This window comes from Zeus faber, assembly GCF_960531495.2.
Source record: "Zeus faber genome assembly, chromosome: 20".
Classification (NCBI taxonomy): domain Eukaryota; kingdom Metazoa; phylum Chordata; class Actinopteri; order Zeiformes; family Zeidae; genus Zeus; species Zeus faber.
In genome coordinates this window covers 9,152,144-9,173,224 of record NC_137207.1, presented here as the reverse complement: position 1 = coordinate 9,173,224, position 21,081 = coordinate 9,152,144, and the positions used below count along the sequence as shown (strand labels likewise).

The window sequence follows — 21,081 nt, the reverse complement described above, 5'->3', positions numbered from 1 at the left end:
TTGAAAACATTGCGGCTGGCCCTCTGAAATTACGTTCCTGTAGGACGGATGAGGGTGTGAGATTACTGCAGAGGATGGCGATGAATAAAGGCAAGTGAATTAGCTGGGGACAGGGAAACTTTGCTTCCTGCTCACAGAGATACCGCTGTTCTTTGTTTCGAAAGCAGGCTGCCTTATAGCCATCATTTCAACTCGAGATGTCTGCATTGAGTTTGATTCGGCATAGCAGAGGAAAGTGGCTCTCGTATCAAATGTGAGTTGAAAAAAATTTCCAGTCGCCTATTACCAGCAGGGACACAGCAATTTTGCGGAACCACTTTTATAGCATTTAATGAATAAAAGACAGGAAAGGCACAAACAACATTACATCAGTGATATGAGAATGTTATCCAAACAAAGTTGTATTGATAAGCAAAAGCTTAACCGACAACACCTTCATCTGCAATTTCTATATAACACCGATTATGAATACCAGTTCCTTACACCAGCTCACATCACACCCGTGCTGCCTGATGGGACTTGTCTGCGCTTGACCCACACTACGACGTTAAAAGGCTCTACACACAGATATCTGTTGCTAAGTTACCCCGTTTGACACTGTGCTGAAATCTGTCCATCTCCTCCCTGTTTTATTTTTATATCCCTGATTTGCATGTGGGAATGACTTGACTCCAGATAACTTAGGAGGTAGTCCCAAAAGAACAAAGGTAACCTTGACATGAGCCCAGAAACTAGATACCACTGGGTATTGTGCTGGCGAGAGAATAGGGATTGGTGTGAACATGATTTGCATGTCATTTCCTGACTTTCCCCGGGCTGTTGACGCAGAAATTATTTTTTTCCCAAGCTAAACTGAATTCTAAGTGGTTTTTGTCTGCTCAAAAGGCTCGGACAAAACTAGGCATGAGAAGCGTGGCAAAGATACGTAACATGGCATCAGTTATTAAAAAAACAAACAAAAAAAAAAAAAAAGGTGATTGCCACGAACCACTAAGTTGATCTAAACTATTGAATATTGCGTGGACCTGGATTTTCGGATACAGAATATTCCATGCAGAAATCCTCATTGACTACGTTTAAAAATTGTAACAATGTAATAATACCGAGCAAATAAGTGTCATTGTTTACAGGATAACTTTTTTTTTTTTTTTTTTAATTATTTTTATTTTTTTGTTTTTTTACACAATGCACTCAGGGGGGATAGTGCAAACTGTGAACACTTGTTAGCGTCTCTTTGGCCAAGTCCTAAGTCGTTTTTCTTTTCAAGACTTGGTTGTAGGCATAGCAGCGTGTAAGCGCAAACTCTGGGGTTGCAAGGCTAGAAAACAAGAGCTCTATCGTGGGTTTGTGGACAGAAAAACCAAAGATGGTAGCGCTGCGCCGACGGCCACCATGTTTTCCGTTCCAAAGTACAGAATACAGAACAGTGTCTAATTTCAGTGTCCATTGTAAACAGAGAAATGTCCTTCGGTAAGAACATAGTTGCAGTGACTCTGATGAGGCCTTTGTGTTCGGGATCATCCCTTTATCGACTTTGTTTTCATCCACTCCATATTGGACCTTGAATATCTGTGCAAAAGATATAAACAACAAAATAGAGTTAAAACAGAAACATGCATACTTTATTTAGAAATTTGCAACATGAGAAAAGCAATGGATATAGTATGTTTTAACACTATCTTATATGGATGAGGTTTTGTTTGCCGAGTACACCACAGAAAATGTATTTGATCCAAATCCTGGATACCCTTTAGGACTTTTGTAGAGACCAAAAAAACAACAATTTTTTATATATAAATTGAGTGGTGTCACATCGCATCACCGCGAGGAAGCATTGTTTGTGTATGTAGTAAAATACCTCTCGCCGAACAGAACGGAACCTTCTCATCAAACAAAGAACAAGTTCTAGAGCTACAGTTGTGCTCAGCAAACAAAAGTAAACTGTTTCTTCTAGCCCTCACAAAAAAAAAAAAAAACCCAAAAGTAAACCATTTACTCTGGCCCTGTTCAAGGTCAAAGGCTCTTCGATTGCTGGTTTTTAATTGATTAGTGGCCATCGTGACTGTTTGTGAACTCAGCAGGGTCCTTGAGAGAAGGGGACACGGGAGAAGGGAAGGTAATGGATGATGCTGCAGAGCAGAGGGGATGGGACGGGGGCGGGGGGGGCAGGCATCAGAGAGAAGAGAAATGCCTGGGAAGAATAAAGATGAGCGAGCGACGAGGACGCTCTGGCGGGAATGAAAAGGTTAGACGAGGAGAGAGAAGGATGGCTGAGTGCAGTCGCGGTGTCACTTGTGTCGTTTCATCGCTTTCTCGGCAACGGCCAATCATAAGAGACAGGTCGGACGGTTTCCGTGAGGCTCTCGTCTCCTCAAACTGAAGGGCTCCATGTCAACCGACAAGGAGCCTTGGTTCCGGTACCACGCAAGCAGCGGGAGACGGGCCGAGCGCTGCTGTTACTACCAGCCGCGCTGTGACTGGCACAAGGCCGTCTGCGCCGCGTGAGTCACTGCTGAAGCGGCCACGACTGACTCGTCACTTTCCCTTGAGGGAGACGGATCGGAACAGATATGTTAATTAACAATGGCCATGACGGTTCCCTGGCAGTTGGAGTCATTTACTGTTTAACTATTTAGAGTGTTCCCTGTCCTTTGCAGAGGCGATCCGGCGACCCCCCTCTGCACCCGGCGCCTGTTGTTTCAGCGTCGCACTCATGGTCAGGTAAACACTGGGAGTGCGTAGCACGTTGGGTAACGGTGACGCAGAGTTTTTTTCTCCCGGGTGAAGGTCCCGTATCCTGGTTTGGCATGTCGCCATCGGAGAAACGGTCACACCAAAGGGCACCCTCACCGTGGCGCTGCGTAAATGTAAACCTGGCTCAGAATCAGTATTTGTGTTTTAATCTTCATGTAATGCAGATGCATTTCAACGGAATAGAGTACATATTGCAAGGGGAAAAGACTGAATTGCTGAAAAACCGAGAGAGAAGAGAGAAACATATCGAGGAGTATAGATGTGAATAAAGAAATCTTTCTCTCTGGTCACCAGCTCACCTGTAATTGCCTTGCTCCTGTTGCGGGTCCATTCAAACGAAACCAGGCCCAAAGGTAATCCATGTTCTCCGCTCAATGAGAATGAATCTGAGCACTCTCTTAAAAGCATCCATCAATATCTGCTTCTGTCCATAAAAAAAACCCGCCGCTTCTTTTCTTTCACACCAGAATGCCAAGTTAAAACAACAAAAAAAAATACTGTCATTTTGCATTTGCTACTATAGTTGACATTGCTACTGTAACAGCTATATTATAACTGCTATTTACACAAAGACAACGTGAAATGGAGGGAAGAGTGGTTTAGACTAGGTTTGGAGAAGATGTGGCAATATTTGCTTTTATACACTGTAACAAAACACCTTAACGGGCAAAACTGGTTCGGCACTCACAAACCGAGTACATCCGTAGTTTCTGTACTCTTTAACTTGTATGGTCACCCTAAGATTTTGTTAAGCCTGCATAGTCCTTTGTTGATTTTCCCCACGATGCACCTCTTTTTCTCTGGGCCACCTCGCCTTTTGTCAGCTTTCGCATTCTGGACTCTGAAGTGAGGTAGGATTGTTAAAACGCTCATAATTTCTGCATGAATTATAATTAGTAAGCTTAAATATAATGGTACAGTGGGTGTCCCAATTTGTCACAGCTTTTCTTTGTAGATGGTGATGAGTTTAGTCCAGTTGTAAGAGACATTCCAGACTTTGTCAGGTTTGAGCATGGCCCACGGGTCCTTTCTGCAGCTTTTCTGTAACAGTCAGTCCTCCCCTCCACACGGGGTCATGGCTGGGAAAATAAATAAATATACAGGGAGACAAACTAGGAGGGGGGCGGGGGGGGGGGGGGGGGGGTGACTAGATGGAGCTCTCGTCAGGCTGGATGTCCAGCTGTGTGTGCTTCCTCTTCTCCAGGATCCTGTTGAGCTCCTCTGTGAAGGAGTGGTAGAGTGGCGAGGTCCCTTCGTGGTCGGCCTGTCGCAGCAGCATGTAGCTGTTCCCATTCATCTTGCGGAGCACACTGGGTAATGTGGCCGACATCCCGTTGGTGTAGTCTAAATTGGGCAGGGGGGGCGGGCTGGGGAGGGGCGGGGCCAGGGGCGGCGTCTTGCTGGGTGACATCTGTCCCTCCCCCGGAACGATCTGGAGGAAGCCATCCCGCATGTCCTCAATGTTGGGCACCGAGGTGGATCTGCGGCCCTGCCGGCCGTTGCAGTGGCTGGAGATGGTCTTGAGCTCTAGGTGGGAGCTCCTCTTCCTGTCCGTGGCTCCCAGGACCTGCAGCCCCTGCTGGGAGAACTTGCGGTTCCGAGAGGCCCCCGTGGTGCAGAAGCTCACGTACAGCAGCACCACAGTCAGCACCAGACACAGGCCACCCAGGACGGCCACCAGGGAGATGTACATGACCTCCATGTGCCAGTACGACTGTAACTCGGGCCCCGGGGGCAGCGGCACGGGCGGTGATGGTAGCGGCTGCTCGGTGGGGCTGCTAGCAGGGGGACCGGTGGGGCTGGGGACGGTAGTGGGGTCGGTTGTGGCTGTAGTGTCCACCAGGAACGACGGGTCGGTGTGGACCCGGACTGTGTAGAGACGAACAGGAACCCTGACGCCGCTCTCCACGGCAAAACAACGGTACGATCCACTCTGTCCGGGACGGGCCCCGATAATGAGAAGGCCGTCCGTGCCTATCCGGTAGCCGGCGCTGAGGCCGTATCCCTGGAGTTCCCGGCCGTTCACCGTCCAGCGCGGAGTGGCCAGGTTGGTGCGCAGCTCACACTGGAGGAGCACATCATCGCCCGCCAACACAGAGCGTCTCCGGTGGACCGCTGCGGAACCGGAGCGAGACAGCAAGAGAGAGAGAGAGAACAAGAGACAGATCTGTGGTGAAGATAAATATGAAGGAAAAAAATGAAGTTTAGAAGTGCAAAGATTATCTGGGAGCTTTCTGGAATGGTCAGAGGTGGATGGGCAAGGGAGTGAGATCGGGGAAAGACGGAAATAACTGAGAGATCTGCGCCGCTCAGCCATTTCAGCACCGCTCCCCCGTCGCCAATTCCTACTGTAAGTCTCTTAAACAGATTGTGCTCTGCAATGCAGCCAGCATGACCGCTTGACCTCCAACAAGAGAGAGAGTGGGGCTGATCACAAAGTGTACACAGCGAGGTGGGGGGGTGGGGGGGTGGGGGTGGTGGAGGAGAGCAGCACACCTAATGAAATCCCTTAACAGCCTCTAAATGGTTGGGTTTTCTGGTGGGGTGAAGGGGAAACTACACGATGGAACAGTTGAATGTAATCTATTTAAAAGCACCGATTGGGTGTAAATACTCGAGATCCATGTCGTATTCCACAATGTCATTCCCTGCACACCATCTCTTTTCACCTTTTCTAAAATTAAACTGTGTTGTGCGTCAACGTGTGTGTGTCAGTACATACCGTTTCCTGTGCTGTTCTCACAGCCCCGGCTCCCCCCCAGTAAGTCCTGGGTTAGGTTTGACCTGAAATGAATAGCGATTCAAGATGTCTGTCAAAGGCGTGAATGAAGATAGATAACACGCCAAAAATACCGTTTTAAAATGAGACATGTACGTTATACATTGATCCATTTTTTTTCCGGCAGCTATATTTTGGTGAGCTTTTAACTCCGAGGCGGTGGAGGAGGTGTATTCTCTCACAAACACCTTGTAGGATTTGGCAGTTTAGTGGTTCTGTCTTTCAAAGCACAAAAAAGCAAATCCCCAGCAGCGAGGCCCGCGATTTTGCAAAGGTAATGGAGATTAAGATGTCTGCGACTCACTCATGCAGAGCGAATCAGCCGAGACACAGAACAGTCCTCAGCGCCTCTGCAGTTTTAACTCTGTGTGTGTGGGTGGGTGTGGGTGTGTGTGCGTGAGTGTAATGAGACAGAATGGTCCCCTGCGCCACTGCGATATCACTCATCTGCATGCATTTGTCAACGTGTAGCACCGCTTAAATAATAATAAAAACAAAATAAAAGTTATTCGGCAAAGCTGCCGACCTTGGGCGTTCTTGCATGTTTTTGGGACCGTGTGGGTGAGGGAAGAGTGTGTGGGAGGCATTTATCTCTGTATGAGCCAATCTGCTTTGCAGGGTTTAGCTGAACTGCTGTCTCTCTGGCACCAGCCCAATATCTGCAACGTTTTAAGAGCCCGAGCCAAAAATGACTCGGACAGCATCGGACACATCCTGGAATTACATCCCATCCAGACCTGGCCCGCGCCGGCTACAAGCTGTGACGTTCAGGATTAACTGCTATTGATTCTGGATAGAACTGTAACTCTATTTCAAGGTGTGTGTGTGTGTGTGGGGGGGGGGGTTGGTGGTACTGTACTTTTGTTTGTGGGTGGGTGCACGTGCATCTAATTTAAGTCTTCATCACCATTTCCTTAAAAGTCCCAGACTGTGATGCCGCTTGCAGACATAGGTTTTGCTTTACCTCTGTGCACGTGAGGAAATCTCCACGCACGCCCTCCCGTCCCAACCGCAGAACGGGTCCCTGGCCAGCATGCAGTCATAACAGGAGCTGTAGCGCCGGCACGCCGACATGGGGACCTGGACAACTCCGGTGTGGGAGCCCACGTAGACACTCCACTGTCACAGGAAACCAACATGTGACGATATAAATGTCCTTGTGCTGCCACGGCAAGACTATGCTCCTATACATACATCATCAACTCATGCGGTCGCATGTCTGTCTTCCCTTCGGTAATTAATGTCCATTACACATTTTGTGTTGAAGATGGTTTACCCAGATTATGGGGATGGTAGCTCAGGCGGTAGAGCTGGTGGTCTAGTAATCTAAAGGTTGCTGGTTCGATCCCAGGCTCCTCCTGCTAGCATGCTGTAGTGTCCTTGAGCAAGACACTTAACCCCTAATTGCTCCTGATGGCTGCGTCTGTCGGTGATTGAACAATTGTAAGTCGCTTTGGATAAAAGCGTCTGCTAAATGTAATGTCTGCTAAATGTAATGTAATTATAAAACTCGCTCAATCGTAGGACAACCAAAGGCAGTGCTGTCCTAAAGTCTAAGGCATCTCATAATAACCTTGAACGTCACCTGTTATTTGTAAACGCTACGTGTGTCGTGCTATAGGAACAACGGTGCAGCAGACATACCGCGGCTGGGGATATGACCAGGCTGTCTATGGGCTGAGGGTCATCAAACAGCTGCAGCTCCTCAATGATGTGCATTTCCCCCTCAATATTTACCGCTCTGTGCAGCCAGCCGTTATCTGTAAGAATCCCACGGTCACCGCGATGTGCACGCAATTTAGTACAGACAGCACACGTGGTCAACTGTATGGAATTAATTTCAATGTGGGAGTTTAATTGAACCCCAAAAACTCACCTGTTCCCAAAAAGAATATGGTGTACATTTTGCCATCCAGCGCCTGCACCTTGTGCACAACTATCTTGACGTAGTTGACACTTCTCTTGAACATGAGAGGCCGAGCGCCGACGGGATGGACCTGGCCGGCCATGAGGGGGTGCCGCCGGGCGAAGGTGAGGACGTGGTCGGGCAGATCTCGGGAAGAGTTGATACCCTGGGACCGGTGAAGATCCGTGACACACTAGAGGCAGCGGCGGGAAGGGAGAGATGGACAGAAACGGAAGCGAGGGATTGAGGATGAGACGGGCGGATGAAACACCGACAGAAGAGAAGATGGAGACGGTAAGATGGAGAGACAGCATTATACACACATTGTTTCCCGGATGGGCTTAAAGAGAATGGAGGGAAGAAGGAAGAACAGACATGGCAGAAGGTCTGAAAAGACGGGGGTTTTTCTTACAGAGCCTGGTCTCGGTTCAGGAACCTTCCCTGTGTACTCCCTCCACTTGGAGTCCTGCACCTCCATGTACGGCCCCTCAAAGGCCCTCTGTATGTCCTGGAAGGAGTACCGGCAGATAGCAGATGCTTTTATATTTTTCCTGAAAGACAACAGCACCACCACCCCAAGAAGAATAGAATAAAGGTGTTAACTATTATTAGAGTAATTATCCAACACTGCACATTATGTCAAAAAAGTTGAACAGTCTGAAAATTGGAGAATTTAAATAAACAAAAAAATAAAATAGAAAAAGAAAGTGAAGTAAAAATAACATTAAAATGTATTTGTATATATTTGATAATATACTTTAAATTGTATTTTACATTTTATGTTTACCACACTTTCCTATTCTATTTGAGTTTATTATTGTTTCTATTCTCCATTTCTTTCAGACTGTTTAGCTTTTTTTGTTATAAAATTTTTTTTGGTAATGGCCTGCAGTGTAATGCACCAAATGTCACCAGAACAAATTCGTACTACAGTATACAGTATGTAAATGTACATGGTGGAATAAACTCTAAATAAATTCTGATTTCTTATCACAGGGGTTTTCTTTCAAAGGCCTCATGGATTCACTGCCCTGAACGACGGGACAAAAGTAAAGTACTGTAAATTATTTACTAAAGAGTTTGGGGGAGTAGAGCATTGGCTTTTTGTCGCCCCCCCCCCCCCCCCCCCAAACCCCTTGGATTGCAATATGTGCAGCAAACCCCCTGACACCTGTAATCCCTGCTCCTTATCTCTGGTTATAAACCACTCCCTTTTGCCAGTGGCTGGAAAACTTTACAGTGCTTTCACAAAAAAAAACCCATAGTGAAAGAGCGAGTCTGTGTGAGTCAACCATCACCAGTTGTGGTTTTTTGGGGGGGGTAGAGCACCTATGAAAGAGCTTTGTTGTTTTTGGCAGTCGCGTAACAAAAGCATAATGGGTAAGGTGGGAGGCAGGTGACCCCTAATCTCGAGCCCCAAAGGTGAGATTAGTGATGAGTTGGAAATGTCTGAGTCACATTCTGAGGCCCATTGTGAGCTCACCGAGGCCTTCAAATCCATCCCTGCGAGGAAAACGAGAGCGGACTGAGAGCAGAATCAGTCTTCAAAACTATTAGGTGGTGTTGCTCAGGGACTTACTCACTGTTACTCATGTCTGTCTAACACATAGTGATGTCAAACACCCCATACAGGTGAGTAAAAAACAAAAAAAACACAAACTGACAAAGTGAAGAGAGAGAAATGTGGGATGACACACACACACACACACACACACACACACACACACACACACACACACACACACACACACACACACACACACACACACACACACACACACACACACACACACACACACACACACACACACACACACGGAAAGAGGGAACATGGGAAATTCGATATCCAGAATGTGTGGTGGTGTGATGTGAGAGACAGGGAGGGGGAGAGAGAGAGTGAGATGATATCCCAGGTCCGGTGCCCTGCTACGCTGGTCCTGGAAAAACCCCTGAGACAGATTTATGCAGCATGACTCTGCAAGCACTCCCTCGGGTCACTGCCAGATATTTTACTGGCAAGCGTCGCCGCCGTGACTTTGTCTCATCTGCGCCGGCTGACGCTTGTTAGCGCTCCTTGATACTTGCATATTTGACTAACTTGGTGAGCCATCTGTCCTCATTCACTCTCCCCCTCTGGGGTATCCATGCTTAACTGAAAAAATGAACAATCGCACTGAAACTAGGGCTCAGGTTGTTTTTCTACTCCACACATCCACCCTATGAAGAACAGCTGTCCATTGGAATTGAACACCGGAACATAAAATTCAGGTAGACGTCTGATTTGATCCATTCCAACTGATGGAAACTCCCCTAATTCCCTTTTTACTGATTGTAATATTACTAACACTGACTTGAAATCCCCCTTGGATTTGGATGGAAACATTGGATTGCAGGATCTAACGATTTAATATATATATGTAATATAAAATTTAATTAGTCTTTTTGAGGGTTCAAATATCTTCCCGTTATTGCTGAGTTTCCAAAAGAGTTGTGAGAGTTTAATGACAGAATCACATTTAGAAAGTAGATAACCTTATATTAACGTTATTGGGCCCATTCAAGTCAGCTCAGTTTGGGAGGCCCTTTATCACAGTTACTCTCTCGTCACACTCGTCTCAAAGGGCTTTACAGGCGCACGTTCACAGAACAATTCCCCGACACCCTCTAGCAATAAGCTGAGACGGACATGAAAAAACTCCCAAAAAAGGCCCAAGGATGAAAAGAAGAAGCCTTGACAAAAATAAAAATAAAAAACACAATAAGGGGGATACCCTTCTATGATGCCATGAAACCCAATAGGTGCAGTGACGCATGAAAAATGGATGGCAATAGAAAGCAATAAACCGGCAGCAGCATGAAAACAATCAGGAGCCATATCAATGTTTCATCAGTTATGTCTTTACCTACTGTACATTTGGAGATGAATGAGTAAAGGCAGAGTGATACAGAAAGAGGATAAGCGCTCAAAATCCAAATTCAACCTGATTTGTGATATCATATACGGGGTGTCATTCTTCTCTTAAACCACAACCTAGGCATACATGTATGGTGAGACTAGAAAACCCTTTGGCATCAAAACATAATGTGAAAAAGAGACACTTGGTCCACTCAAATGATGTGGTGCAAGAAAATCAGAAATCAGAATATTTGTAACTAACTGTAAGAGAAAGATCCACACGAGGAATTTTTCGCAATGAAAAAGTGCAAAAGTATGAATACCGGTGATGAATAGGGGCCACTGGCATCCGAGAGAACACGAGTGGACTGTGAACCCAATAAGAGATCAGGAAGTTCTAAAAACTTTATTATTATTGTATTATTATTAGGAGTCCAGCACTAAGTGTGGGAAACCCTATTATTATTATTATGAACAATAATTAATCAAATTAATCACATCAGATTCGTTCTATAGGTACAGTATACTTGGCCAAGAAAATGACCTGATCCCTATCGGTGTGAACATTAGCTCAACGTTTTAAATGAAATCTCAGTGTAAAATAAAGAAAAACATGACTGACGTTTGAGGGGCAGGTGCACTCTCGGGTAAAAAAAAAAACCTCAGAACTGGTCTCGTCTCACCATTCAAGGCCGAAGACGCCGTAGAAGAGGCTGCTCTGTGCGTCCCGGCCCTGCAGGACGAACACGCTGCGCAGGATGTTGAGGTGGAGCTCGTAGTCTGGGACCGAGCAAACCATCCTGGCCTTGAGGAAAGACGTCCACTTCCTCTGCAGTGTCCTCTGGCCTCCCCAGTCGCCCTGCAGACACGGGTGGGGCGGAGCGATGGACGGACAGACGGAATGGGTGGATGGAGCGACAAAAGTCATACACTGGCCTAAATACTCTCAGGCAAACACACTCTCATACCTGTACAGACAAACTGTGTACACCAACCATCCACATATGCTATGGATCAGTGTCTACACATACACTCGCAAACCCACCCCACGAGACAAATTGGTGAGAGTGCAGCTGAACGGTAGAATTCCGGCTCACGCTGTGCCTACTTTGGTACATTTGCTCTAATTGCGTTTCGGCGGTGCGGGGAGGCAAGGCCGCAAGCAGCTACTCCCAAAAAGATTGATTTAGCGCACCTCGTTTGGGAGGGAGAAAGAGACCTCTTTTCACTGTGTTAGTCTGAATTACACAGCTTCATCGCTCTTCATTCGGGGCTCTTGCTGGCACCTATCATTTATCAAAGCGCCGCGCGTGCCTTTCACCGCCCTTCCTCCGTGCGCCCACATGAAAAGCACAGCCAGTCAACCAGACAACACAAGGATCTAAGTGGGTGGGGGGAAGTCCTCTCGTCCGTATTGACAGTTCACCTGCGTCAATACTGCCCAGTGTTTTGTTTGCAATGAGAGACTGGCGAAGCAAACTGTGAGAAAGACAAGGGAATAAAACAGACACAAAGACACGGACAAACTACCAAACTATCACGGTGGAAAAAGCATAATGCCAGACGCGACACATCTCACCCCATAGCCAACGAAACACACTTAAGGGTCACCGCAGTAAGAGTGAAGAATAGATTAACCCTAAAGATGATCCCGGGTTGGGGGTGGGGCGGAGCGGGGTCTGAAGGATGGTTAGGGGCTACGATGTCGGAGTATAAGACACGGGTATCTAATATGGGGATATAACCATATCGTAACCACTTTCCAGTGACCTACGTCCCATTCCACTAATACGGGTCATTGTTTTCAAAGAAATGGGTGTGCATCAGCTGAGGCGTACACAAATAACCACAGAGGAGATACTGGGGCAGCTAAAAAAAAAAATTATATGTACGCCAAACTCATCCCCGGTCGACTGTGGCCGGAGGCCGCCAGCGCCTCGACCGCCTGGAATTCCGCCTCAAACCACAGCGGTGTCTGGTGGCCGCGGGGCTGCCAAGCTGGAAGCCAGGTCAACCACGGCATGTGCCACTGTGGCCTAGTTCTGGACTGGAGCTGGAGCTTCCTGCGATGCTCCTCCTCCTCCTCCTCCTCCACCACTGCTGCAGTGTGGGAAGGTGTCGAGGGGGGTGGCAGACCTCATTACAAGGGAACTTAACTGTTCTTTTAGGGTAAAAGACCCCGGCGGGCCTAACGCCGATGTGATCGCAGTGGTACGACCGCGGCGCTTCGATGGGGTTTGCATCATGACGTTAGAAATGGGAGGGAGATGGAGATGGAGAGGCAGAGAGACAGAGGGAGAGAGAGAGAGAAACAAGATGGGGAGTGGGAGAGTGTTTGACATCACCGGGAAAAGTGGCGAGTGCGCTGTCAGGCACGGAGATGCTGATCGTGTGTGAAATGAGGTGGGAGGAAAGGAAGAGTGGAAGAGGCTGAGAATGAGAAAGAGGGGGGGGGGTCTGTCATTGGAAGTGGTGGGGTGGGGTTTGGGGCGGGGGGGCGTAGTTTGCCTGGCAACAGTGCCAAGGCACAAAGCCCCATGAGTAGAGAAATAACGATCAAAGAGACAAACAGTGACACAATCAAAGCTGCTCGTTCATCCAGTGCCAAAAACACTCTGAAGGATGACAACTCTTCTGTGGGCGGGAAAATAGCACAGACCCACTGATGCATTAACGTCACCGGACCCTGAGATATCTAAACCTTAATTATCCTGACGTTTTCCCCTCCTGAAGATCCGTTAAAATCATATACCTTTGGCCTCGTTTCCATGCGCTTTCATGGGGAAAAAAAACACCCCCCTGGAAGCATATCTCTCTCTCTCTCTTGCTCTCACTCTCTCGTTCTGACCTTGCAGACCCGGGCCACCCTGGACACCCTGGTCTGGGTGGGGTAGGCCATCTGCTCCTGGCTTCTCTCCGTGAAGAAGAAGTAGATCTTGTCGTCGTCGCCAACGGAGCTGTTGATGCTCTCCTTCAGCAGCGCCGAGCCCACAAAATCGGCCTCTGAGCACACACACACACACACACACACACACACACACACACACACACACACACACACACACACACACACACACACACACACACACACACACACACACACACACACACACACACACACACACACACACCGAACAGAACGGATAAGCAGCCAGTCAAGTGTCTCCACGGAAACCTTTTATTAGATGGAGCTTTTAGACGTAATTGAATGCTCACAACTAAGTAGGTTTGACCCACAATACATTTGGGATCCAATTTTCATTTTGTTTCAAAATGGGATTTCAGAAAGATGGATTTTTAAGATCCAGACAATCCAAAAATGCGGTTTGTTGCTATAGAAAAAAACTATATAATAATGATCTCAGAATATTGACATATTAATTATTAATGTCAATATTTGGCAATCTTAGTGATTACCTGCTATATTGTTTTGAATTGTGGTGCGGTAGAATAAAACATAAAATATAAGAGCAGAAATAAATAAAAAATGGTTACCTACCCAGAAGCCACCTGGTGGGGGCCTCATCTGTCCTTAGCGTGGGGAAGGGGAAGTTCCGACGCACGTCTGGAGAGCTACGGAACTCATACTGCGATGCAGTGAACATCTCACCGTCTAGTCCATTTTCAAATATCCACGTGGGAAATTAGAGATATGGTTCAGTTAGAGATCTAGTCTTCCAGTACGGTACATCTAAGCACTCTCTTAAGGTAATACATATATTGTCATCATTGACCCTATGTGGGGTATTTTTAATAAAAATAAATGTTATATAATGTTATATGATATAAAATATATAAATATATCTATGATATAATAGAAGCAGCCAATGCGATGCTCAAATAAGTCTAATGTGTAAGATGGAACTCTTATTTAGCCTCAATCTATTGTGGAGCCAGAAAACAGGAGCATGTGACAAAAAAAATGCAAACTGGATGCCTCTGCCCGGTACAAAAGGGCTGGGAACACGTCGGATCGAGCTCCTCACCCACGAGGAGGCCAGTGTAGCCCTTGGCCGGATCGTACGGGCAGCGGTCTCTGCCTTCCTCGAAAGCCGACGAGAAGCTGAACCGCTCTGCGTCCTTCCGGGAACAACAGGAGATGTTCAGTTCAGTTAAGTTCATGTTTGGAACAATTACACACCCCCCCATTCATTTGTGGGCTACTCAGAAGTTGCACTCATTTGACATTTCCCTTTTATTTATGCATAACGCGTATATGGGTAAAGGTGCTCTTACGATGTAGGCACAGAGTGGCCAGAAGGCATGCGTTCCACAGACGTACAGGTGAGTCTCATTGTAGCGTTGCAGGAAGCGGATGTGATTATAGCACTCTGTCTGCGGGGAACAGGAAACACATTTCTCAGAGCTCTAAAATAAGCCCGGCCGGAGGGAACACACTGGGCCCGCCCAGTGTCAATCCACACACAGGGGCAATTATTTTCTGCAATCATTTAATGAATGGTTGTGGCTACTTTCAGTTCATCCCTGTGATTAGGGCTTCCGTGTTCAAAGTCCAGGTTCCTTTTTTCTGTTTGGAGTGGTAGAGTGTGGTGAAAAAGAATCTGCCGCATGGCGTGATTTATTGAGTCACGACAAAAAAGTTACTTTCATTTTTCGAGGCAAAACACAAATCTGAGCACACGGTTCTAATGAGATGAAATGGTTAAATGCATACTGCGAATTACAGGGGAGATTTGGGGGTCTGACCTCCCCACCTCCCTAATCAAGACTTGGGCCACCGCAAAATTGGTAAAAACAACAGGTCAGGGTGGGTCCAAATATCTATATATCGTTATTCCCTGTAATTGTAAATATTACAATATATTTCCCACATTAATGCTTGGAAGAATCTCATAATACAATTTCAGACACCCCTTAAGTGGACCATACCATTACGCTGAGCATCGGGCTCAGCAGAGCAGCTCCGCAGTGGAGGTGCGAGCCGCAGCTCAGATCAGAGCAGTCTTTTTTCCAAACAAGGCAAATAAAAATGATTTGTTTTTATTGTAGATTTATTTTTCCCCCCGCTGGAGAAAAAAAAAGTACAATTTGCACTCTGGTTAAATGACCTGTGTGTCCCAAACTGAACAATGGCACTGTACCTGATTGTCCTTGCCTTTGTTTAGACATTGCCTCTTCTGTTCCACGGACGCGTCCCAGTCAATCTGCACACAATGACGGTGGGAGGGGGGGGCATAATGAGCAATTATTAGCCAGCCAAACAGGGGGAGACAATGTAGGCAGGTATGAGGAAAAGAAAGAGCAGAAAATTAACATGCAGTAAAAACACTTTACAAAAGTCCTCTCACTCATTCCAGTGCACAAGCCTGCAACAAATGTCCAAATCCAATATCCACAAAACTGGAAGAGCACAGTGGGATTTGCTCAATCCGCTTTGAGCCATTATTTATTTTGTCCTCCTTAAACACTTGCACAAGGGGAGAGGAGGTTTGCACGGTGACAAAGTGGCGATAAGGCTCTCCCGGCACTCACCGTCAGATTTCCGGGCGTGGAGATGTTGGAGGAGTCCAGGGCGTAGAGAGCGCCGCGCCCCCCCACATAGAGCAGCCCCGCCTCCTCCTCCAGCAGCAGGGTGCTGTAGTTCTGAGCATAGCCATGGAAACGTCGACTACCCAGTAGGCCTGCAGAACGGAGAAAGGTGGCAAAGGAAAGGTCAGACCAGAGGAGGATTTCATGAGCTTCATCACTGACAAACTGCCCATCCTCATCTATCGTCTAACGGTTCGATTCTAGATATGACCGGTTCCATTCTAGCCAGTTTTGGAACAATTTAGCAACACTAGCATACATACAGAAAAAAAACCTATCCTTCCAACCAGTGGGATGCTTTGTCAGATTGCATTGAACAGCAGGACAGAATGACCACAACGTGCTGCCACCGCCAAATCGATTGGTGAGAGATTAATATAAGTTCCCTACAAGTGAGAGCTGGGCACACATTCCCACCAATGCTCAACAATAGATGAAGTGTGTGTGTGTGTGTGTGTGTGTGTGTGTGTGTGTGTGTGTGACTATGGATTTATTCTCTCCATCACCCTCTGCTGTGCCCTGCGGTGCGCCCTCTGACACCTTTCATGTCCGCTGCTTTTGTTTATTTCCTCCCTTTCTAACTCCTGTGTTTCTGCATTTCTAAATATTGGAGGAGATATGAACATGAAGGGAACTTGGTGAACTGACACATGAAACACTTAAGTTTTTGCCGGTCCCCCATTCACTTGCACTGGTGTGGGGGAGGGGTAAAAGTTGTTCTGGAAACAGACACCAGAGGCAATGGAGATATCGTGGCTTAAATTTTTGAAAGCATAAATACACCCTTGGCTGGCAGTATACTCGCAGGATACTAGTAGTATTACTACTAGCATTAATAAGCAGAGATCCTAAATGGAGAGCAAGGTCAAGGGCAAATGATCTGTTTCCATTTGCATCCAAAATGAATAGCGTGTAAATGAATGGAATATATGCAGCGTGGAAGCTGCTAAACACTAAATTGGTCAACCTCCCATCCCCCCGCTACAAACAGACACACACACACACACACACACACACACACACACACACACACACACACACACACACACACACACACACACACACACACACACACACACACACACACACACACACACACACACACACACACAGTTGATGAAGCTGTGGCAGTGCGGTTGATAAGATGTGGCAGTAGTGGGACACGATTCCTGCTGAATGCCCTCAAATTCCCTTCCCCTGTGTCCCTATCTCCCCATCTCCCCACACAGTTAAGAGAAGCCCATTGTCTCTGGAGAGTCTTTGCGGTCCCCCGTCGACTCTAAAAATAGGCATCTGGGGAACAAGGACTCACAAGTTGGAATACATTAAACTCTGAAAAATTTGGATTGGTGTTTGTGCCGTCACTAAGAATTTGGAGCGGAAAACTTGCAGACAACCACAAGACATCTGTAGTCATCAAAAAAAAAAAAGGACATTGAGGCTCCTCCCTGACCACGGGGTAGGATTCTGCGCCCTCACATGATGGGTCCTGGTTGCCTCATCAGCACAGGGACACACCGGTTGATGATTGCGGTTTTGAGTAAATGTGTCATTGTTTTCTTTTGAGCGTCTTTTTAAGCCGGGATGCATATGACTCAAAGGTGCGACTCGAGTGGAAGTCAAAAGGCATCACATTGGTATCGATATCTAAAACATTTAAATGACGGCCAGCTCTGTGGCTGAGAGACTGTATTGTTGCCATTGGACTGGTTTTGTTTTGTCTGTGTATCTGTATCTCGCTGTGAGACTAATTATAAAAACAGAGAGGGGGCTCTCCTGCCAAAGGAGAACTTTAAAACTTGGGAGAGGCCAGCCCTTCAGAGTGTTGACAGCATGGAGTCTCAGATGGAGAAGAACCTCTCTGACATCTTGTGCAATAGTAATGCAAAGATATCTGAAAGAGGGGTATTGATCTTGATTGGTATTGATCTCTGGGTGCGTTGTAAAGGCATTTCACTGCATATATGTATGAAAGCATGTATATGTATGTGACAAATAAACCTCTTGAATCTTGATCATAAAGAGTGATTCATGGAAACGGCAAACCGACCCCAAGAAAAAACCACCGCCAATCTCAAAGCCAAATTACACTGGGGAACCAAACCGAAGCAGCGTACAATACGATACATACAGCAGACATTGTTGGTGGTTCGGGTACAACAGGGTGCAAATATAAATCTCAAAAGTTCTCCGGGCAATTCAAGAGTAGAGTGGCGTTCGAGCAGCGTAGGAGGAGGTAAGTCATGGGCCGACGTTCGCCACCGGATTGAAGAGAATAATTGATATAGAAACTGCCCGGCCGACACCATCTGATATTTAATGCTATTCATGCTATCGGTACTGTTGTAATACTAGGAAACTGCAAGACTGCAATACTGTCTAACTGCTCTGGCACTTTTCAGTTCACAGTAGTCAGCTTGTATCAGCTTGTTTTTCCCGGACTTCTTTGCATATATGTCTAGCTGTGTGTATAACTTTTTTGAGGCTGCAATAATCACTATCTCCCCCACGGGGACAATAAAATGGCATCTCATCTAAAGCAAATTTCCTCTTCCAGCCATGCAACCTAACATACTATGAATTCATTAAAGCTGATGATGATCCCCCCCTCCTTGTCTTTTCTAAGTCGCAGGAACTGAAAAATAAAAACAAGGGAGCATTAAATATTCTGCGACTGTCTTCTGTTATTTCTAATGGCCACTCGAGCGTAGCGGTGAGCCGGCAATGAGCTGCTCCTCTGACAAGCCAAAGGTCGGGACACGCCGGGGGGGGGCTGCTGTGCCAAGGAGGGTCGGGCCCGGACACGAGGGGGAGGCAGCAGTCACACAGCGAGGCATCCTAGCACACTCTCCCCCACATACATTCACATAAACACACACACACACACACACACACACACACACACACACACACACACACACACAAACAGGCAGTATTAAGACAAGTAATACCGAGAGACAGAACGGGAGGTACTGAGGGCACAGAGACAGCCACACACACACACACACACACACACACACACACACACACACACACACACACACACACACACACACACACACACACACACACACACACACACACACACACACACACAAACGCACACACACACACACACACACACACACACACACACACACACACACACACACACACACACACACACACACACGCACAAGATGTGACAAGGCCCCAAAAAACCTTGATGTCCTCTGGGGGAAAAAAAACATGACAAAATATCCTCCTCTCGCTCAGAGAAAGAATTATGCAAACACAATGGCGGCCCGCGGCGTTGTAAAGATCCCGTTAACCGTGAGTCACCCAAGTGCGAGCACAGGCCTTGGGTTGCATCGTATAAAAATAGTGACCGTAATGACATAACAAGTGCAACGCAAATGAGAAGGACGACAGTGACGCAACAAAAAGGTCCCTGGCCCTCGGCAGTGGCCCCGTTCTCTATCAAAAAGTTATTCGACAAAAGGCGACGAGTGTGTTTATAAGCACATTAATAATAATGGTTGCGAGCTTAGTTCCGGGTAGGACCTCGGCCATTTTAAAACTGAACTTTCAATAACCCTTTTATTAGCGTCTCTGAAAATCTAGGCAAGCACTCCGATAAGGTACGTGGTGTTTTGTTTTTTTCTTTGATGCTTGTGACATTTTGGAAACAACCACACGCTCTCCACAAAGCAAAACAGAAAATACGATGCTTACACGACCCAGTGACATTTTCAGATCATCCTGTTTATTCTCATTGGCATTTGGAATTGACACAGGAAAATTAATAACCGGGATACTTCCTGAATATCCAGAGTCTAGCCATAAATATTCAAATATGCACGTGGAACACACTCAGCGCTGACTTTGTTTAAACCTTCCAGGGCACGTTCCGCTTCCACAGTTTTGGTGAAGTTTGGACCCAAAATTGATGAAGCGGTTAAACAAATCTTTGCTTTACAGAATAATTACGCGGGTCCAAACCAAATATGGTGTTGCAGAAAGTCTATCATGTGCTATGAAACTTTGAACTTTCAAGGTTGAGAAATATTGGAAAATAGAAAAATAGACATAAATATGATAGAACCTAAAAATGTTCCACTCACAGGATAGAATACAGTGGTTTGAACAGTTTTACTAGCCTTGTAAATACATAGAATTATTGGTAATCATAATTTATACCCATACCAATACCCTATCCTGTGCATACAGTAGGATCGTATTGTATATTCTGTATATTTTATATATTTGACTATTCTTGTTTTGTTTTTTGGCAATATATATTAAATGTTTTACTTTACTATTTAATCAAAAAAATTTTCAATCGTCCGTAGATATGCACCAATAATCACCACGACAAATTTTTAGTCCATGTAAATGCACCTAAAGTCATTCTGATTCAGATTTAAACTTTTTTTTTTTAATTTTCACTTTATTATTCCATTCCGTTATTTACTAATGGCTTACACGCACACACGCAAGGAAAGCGAAAAAACATTACCCAGATTTAAATGTGTGCCACTACTTCATATGTCCAGTGTATTTTCAGTGTTGTTGCTGTGATATAGGCAGAATGGCAATCACCTGACAATAAAAATGAGCCACATCACTTTTTACTTTTTACACATGGGAGGCGCTGCAGCAGCACAGACCAGCCCTGTCTGAAGGCCACTGCTTGGTACGCATGGCGACGGACACTGTACCTTGAGCTCTTCCACAGGTCGATGAGGAGAATCAACAGAGCAGTGTCATGTGTGTGTGTGTGTGTGTGTGTGTGTGTGTGTGTGTGTGTGTGTGTGTGTGTGTGTGTGTATGGAATTGAAAGGACACAGATGTTCCTGAGTGACACTTTGTTGAACACACCCCTAACCCATATGCCACACTGTGTACTCTGAGCACACACAGGCACGCACGCACACACGCACGCACGCAGGCACGCGCACCCTTTCGAAAGTCTTACTGAGAAAAAGAACACGCTCTTCTGTCAGTGATGTAAGGATTTTTGAAGTGTGTGTGTGTGCGTGTGTGCGCGTGTGCGTGTGTGCGTGCGTGCGTGCGTGTGTGTGTGTGATAACAATCTGACACAGGTGGTGTATCAGAGTAACCGGCACTCATGTTGAGGCATATTTGCTATTCTCCGTCGGGGGTCCATGAGCGCAGTAAATCCAGTGTTTGTGTGCGTGCGCGCGTGTGTGTGTG

General features: G+C 46.4%; 1 protein-coding gene across 1 annotated transcript in view; it reads right to left on the bottom strand.

The window, feature by feature from the left end:
• Nucleotides 1-3,901: 3,901 nt before the first annotated feature.
• Nucleotides 3,902-21,081, bottom strand: part of sema4gb (sema domain, immunoglobulin domain (Ig), transmembrane domain (TM) and short cytoplasmic domain, (semaphorin) 4Gb) — a gene marked incomplete at both ends in the record, with an annotated part of 21,047 nt that continues 3,867 nt past the window's right edge. Inside the window, 13 exons of the mRNA XM_080020860.1 lie at nt 3,902-4,869; nt 5,477-5,538; nt 6,498-6,652; nt 7,178-7,293; nt 7,410-7,632; nt 7,852-7,990; nt 11,019-11,194; nt 13,184-13,338; nt 13,835-13,948; nt 14,322-14,415; nt 14,572-14,670; nt 15,438-15,500; nt 15,829-15,977. Coding sequence (XP_079876986.1) covers nt 3,902-4,869; nt 5,477-5,538; nt 6,498-6,652; nt 7,178-7,293; nt 7,410-7,632; nt 7,852-7,990; nt 11,019-11,194; nt 13,184-13,338; nt 13,835-13,948; nt 14,322-14,415; nt 14,572-14,670; nt 15,438-15,500; nt 15,829-15,977 — 2,513 coding nt within the window. The remainder of the gene's footprint in view (nt 4,870-5,476; nt 5,539-6,497; nt 6,653-7,177; nt 7,294-7,409; nt 7,633-7,851; nt 7,991-11,018; nt 11,195-13,183; nt 13,339-13,834; nt 13,949-14,321; nt 14,416-14,571; nt 14,671-15,437; nt 15,501-15,828; nt 15,978-21,081) is intronic.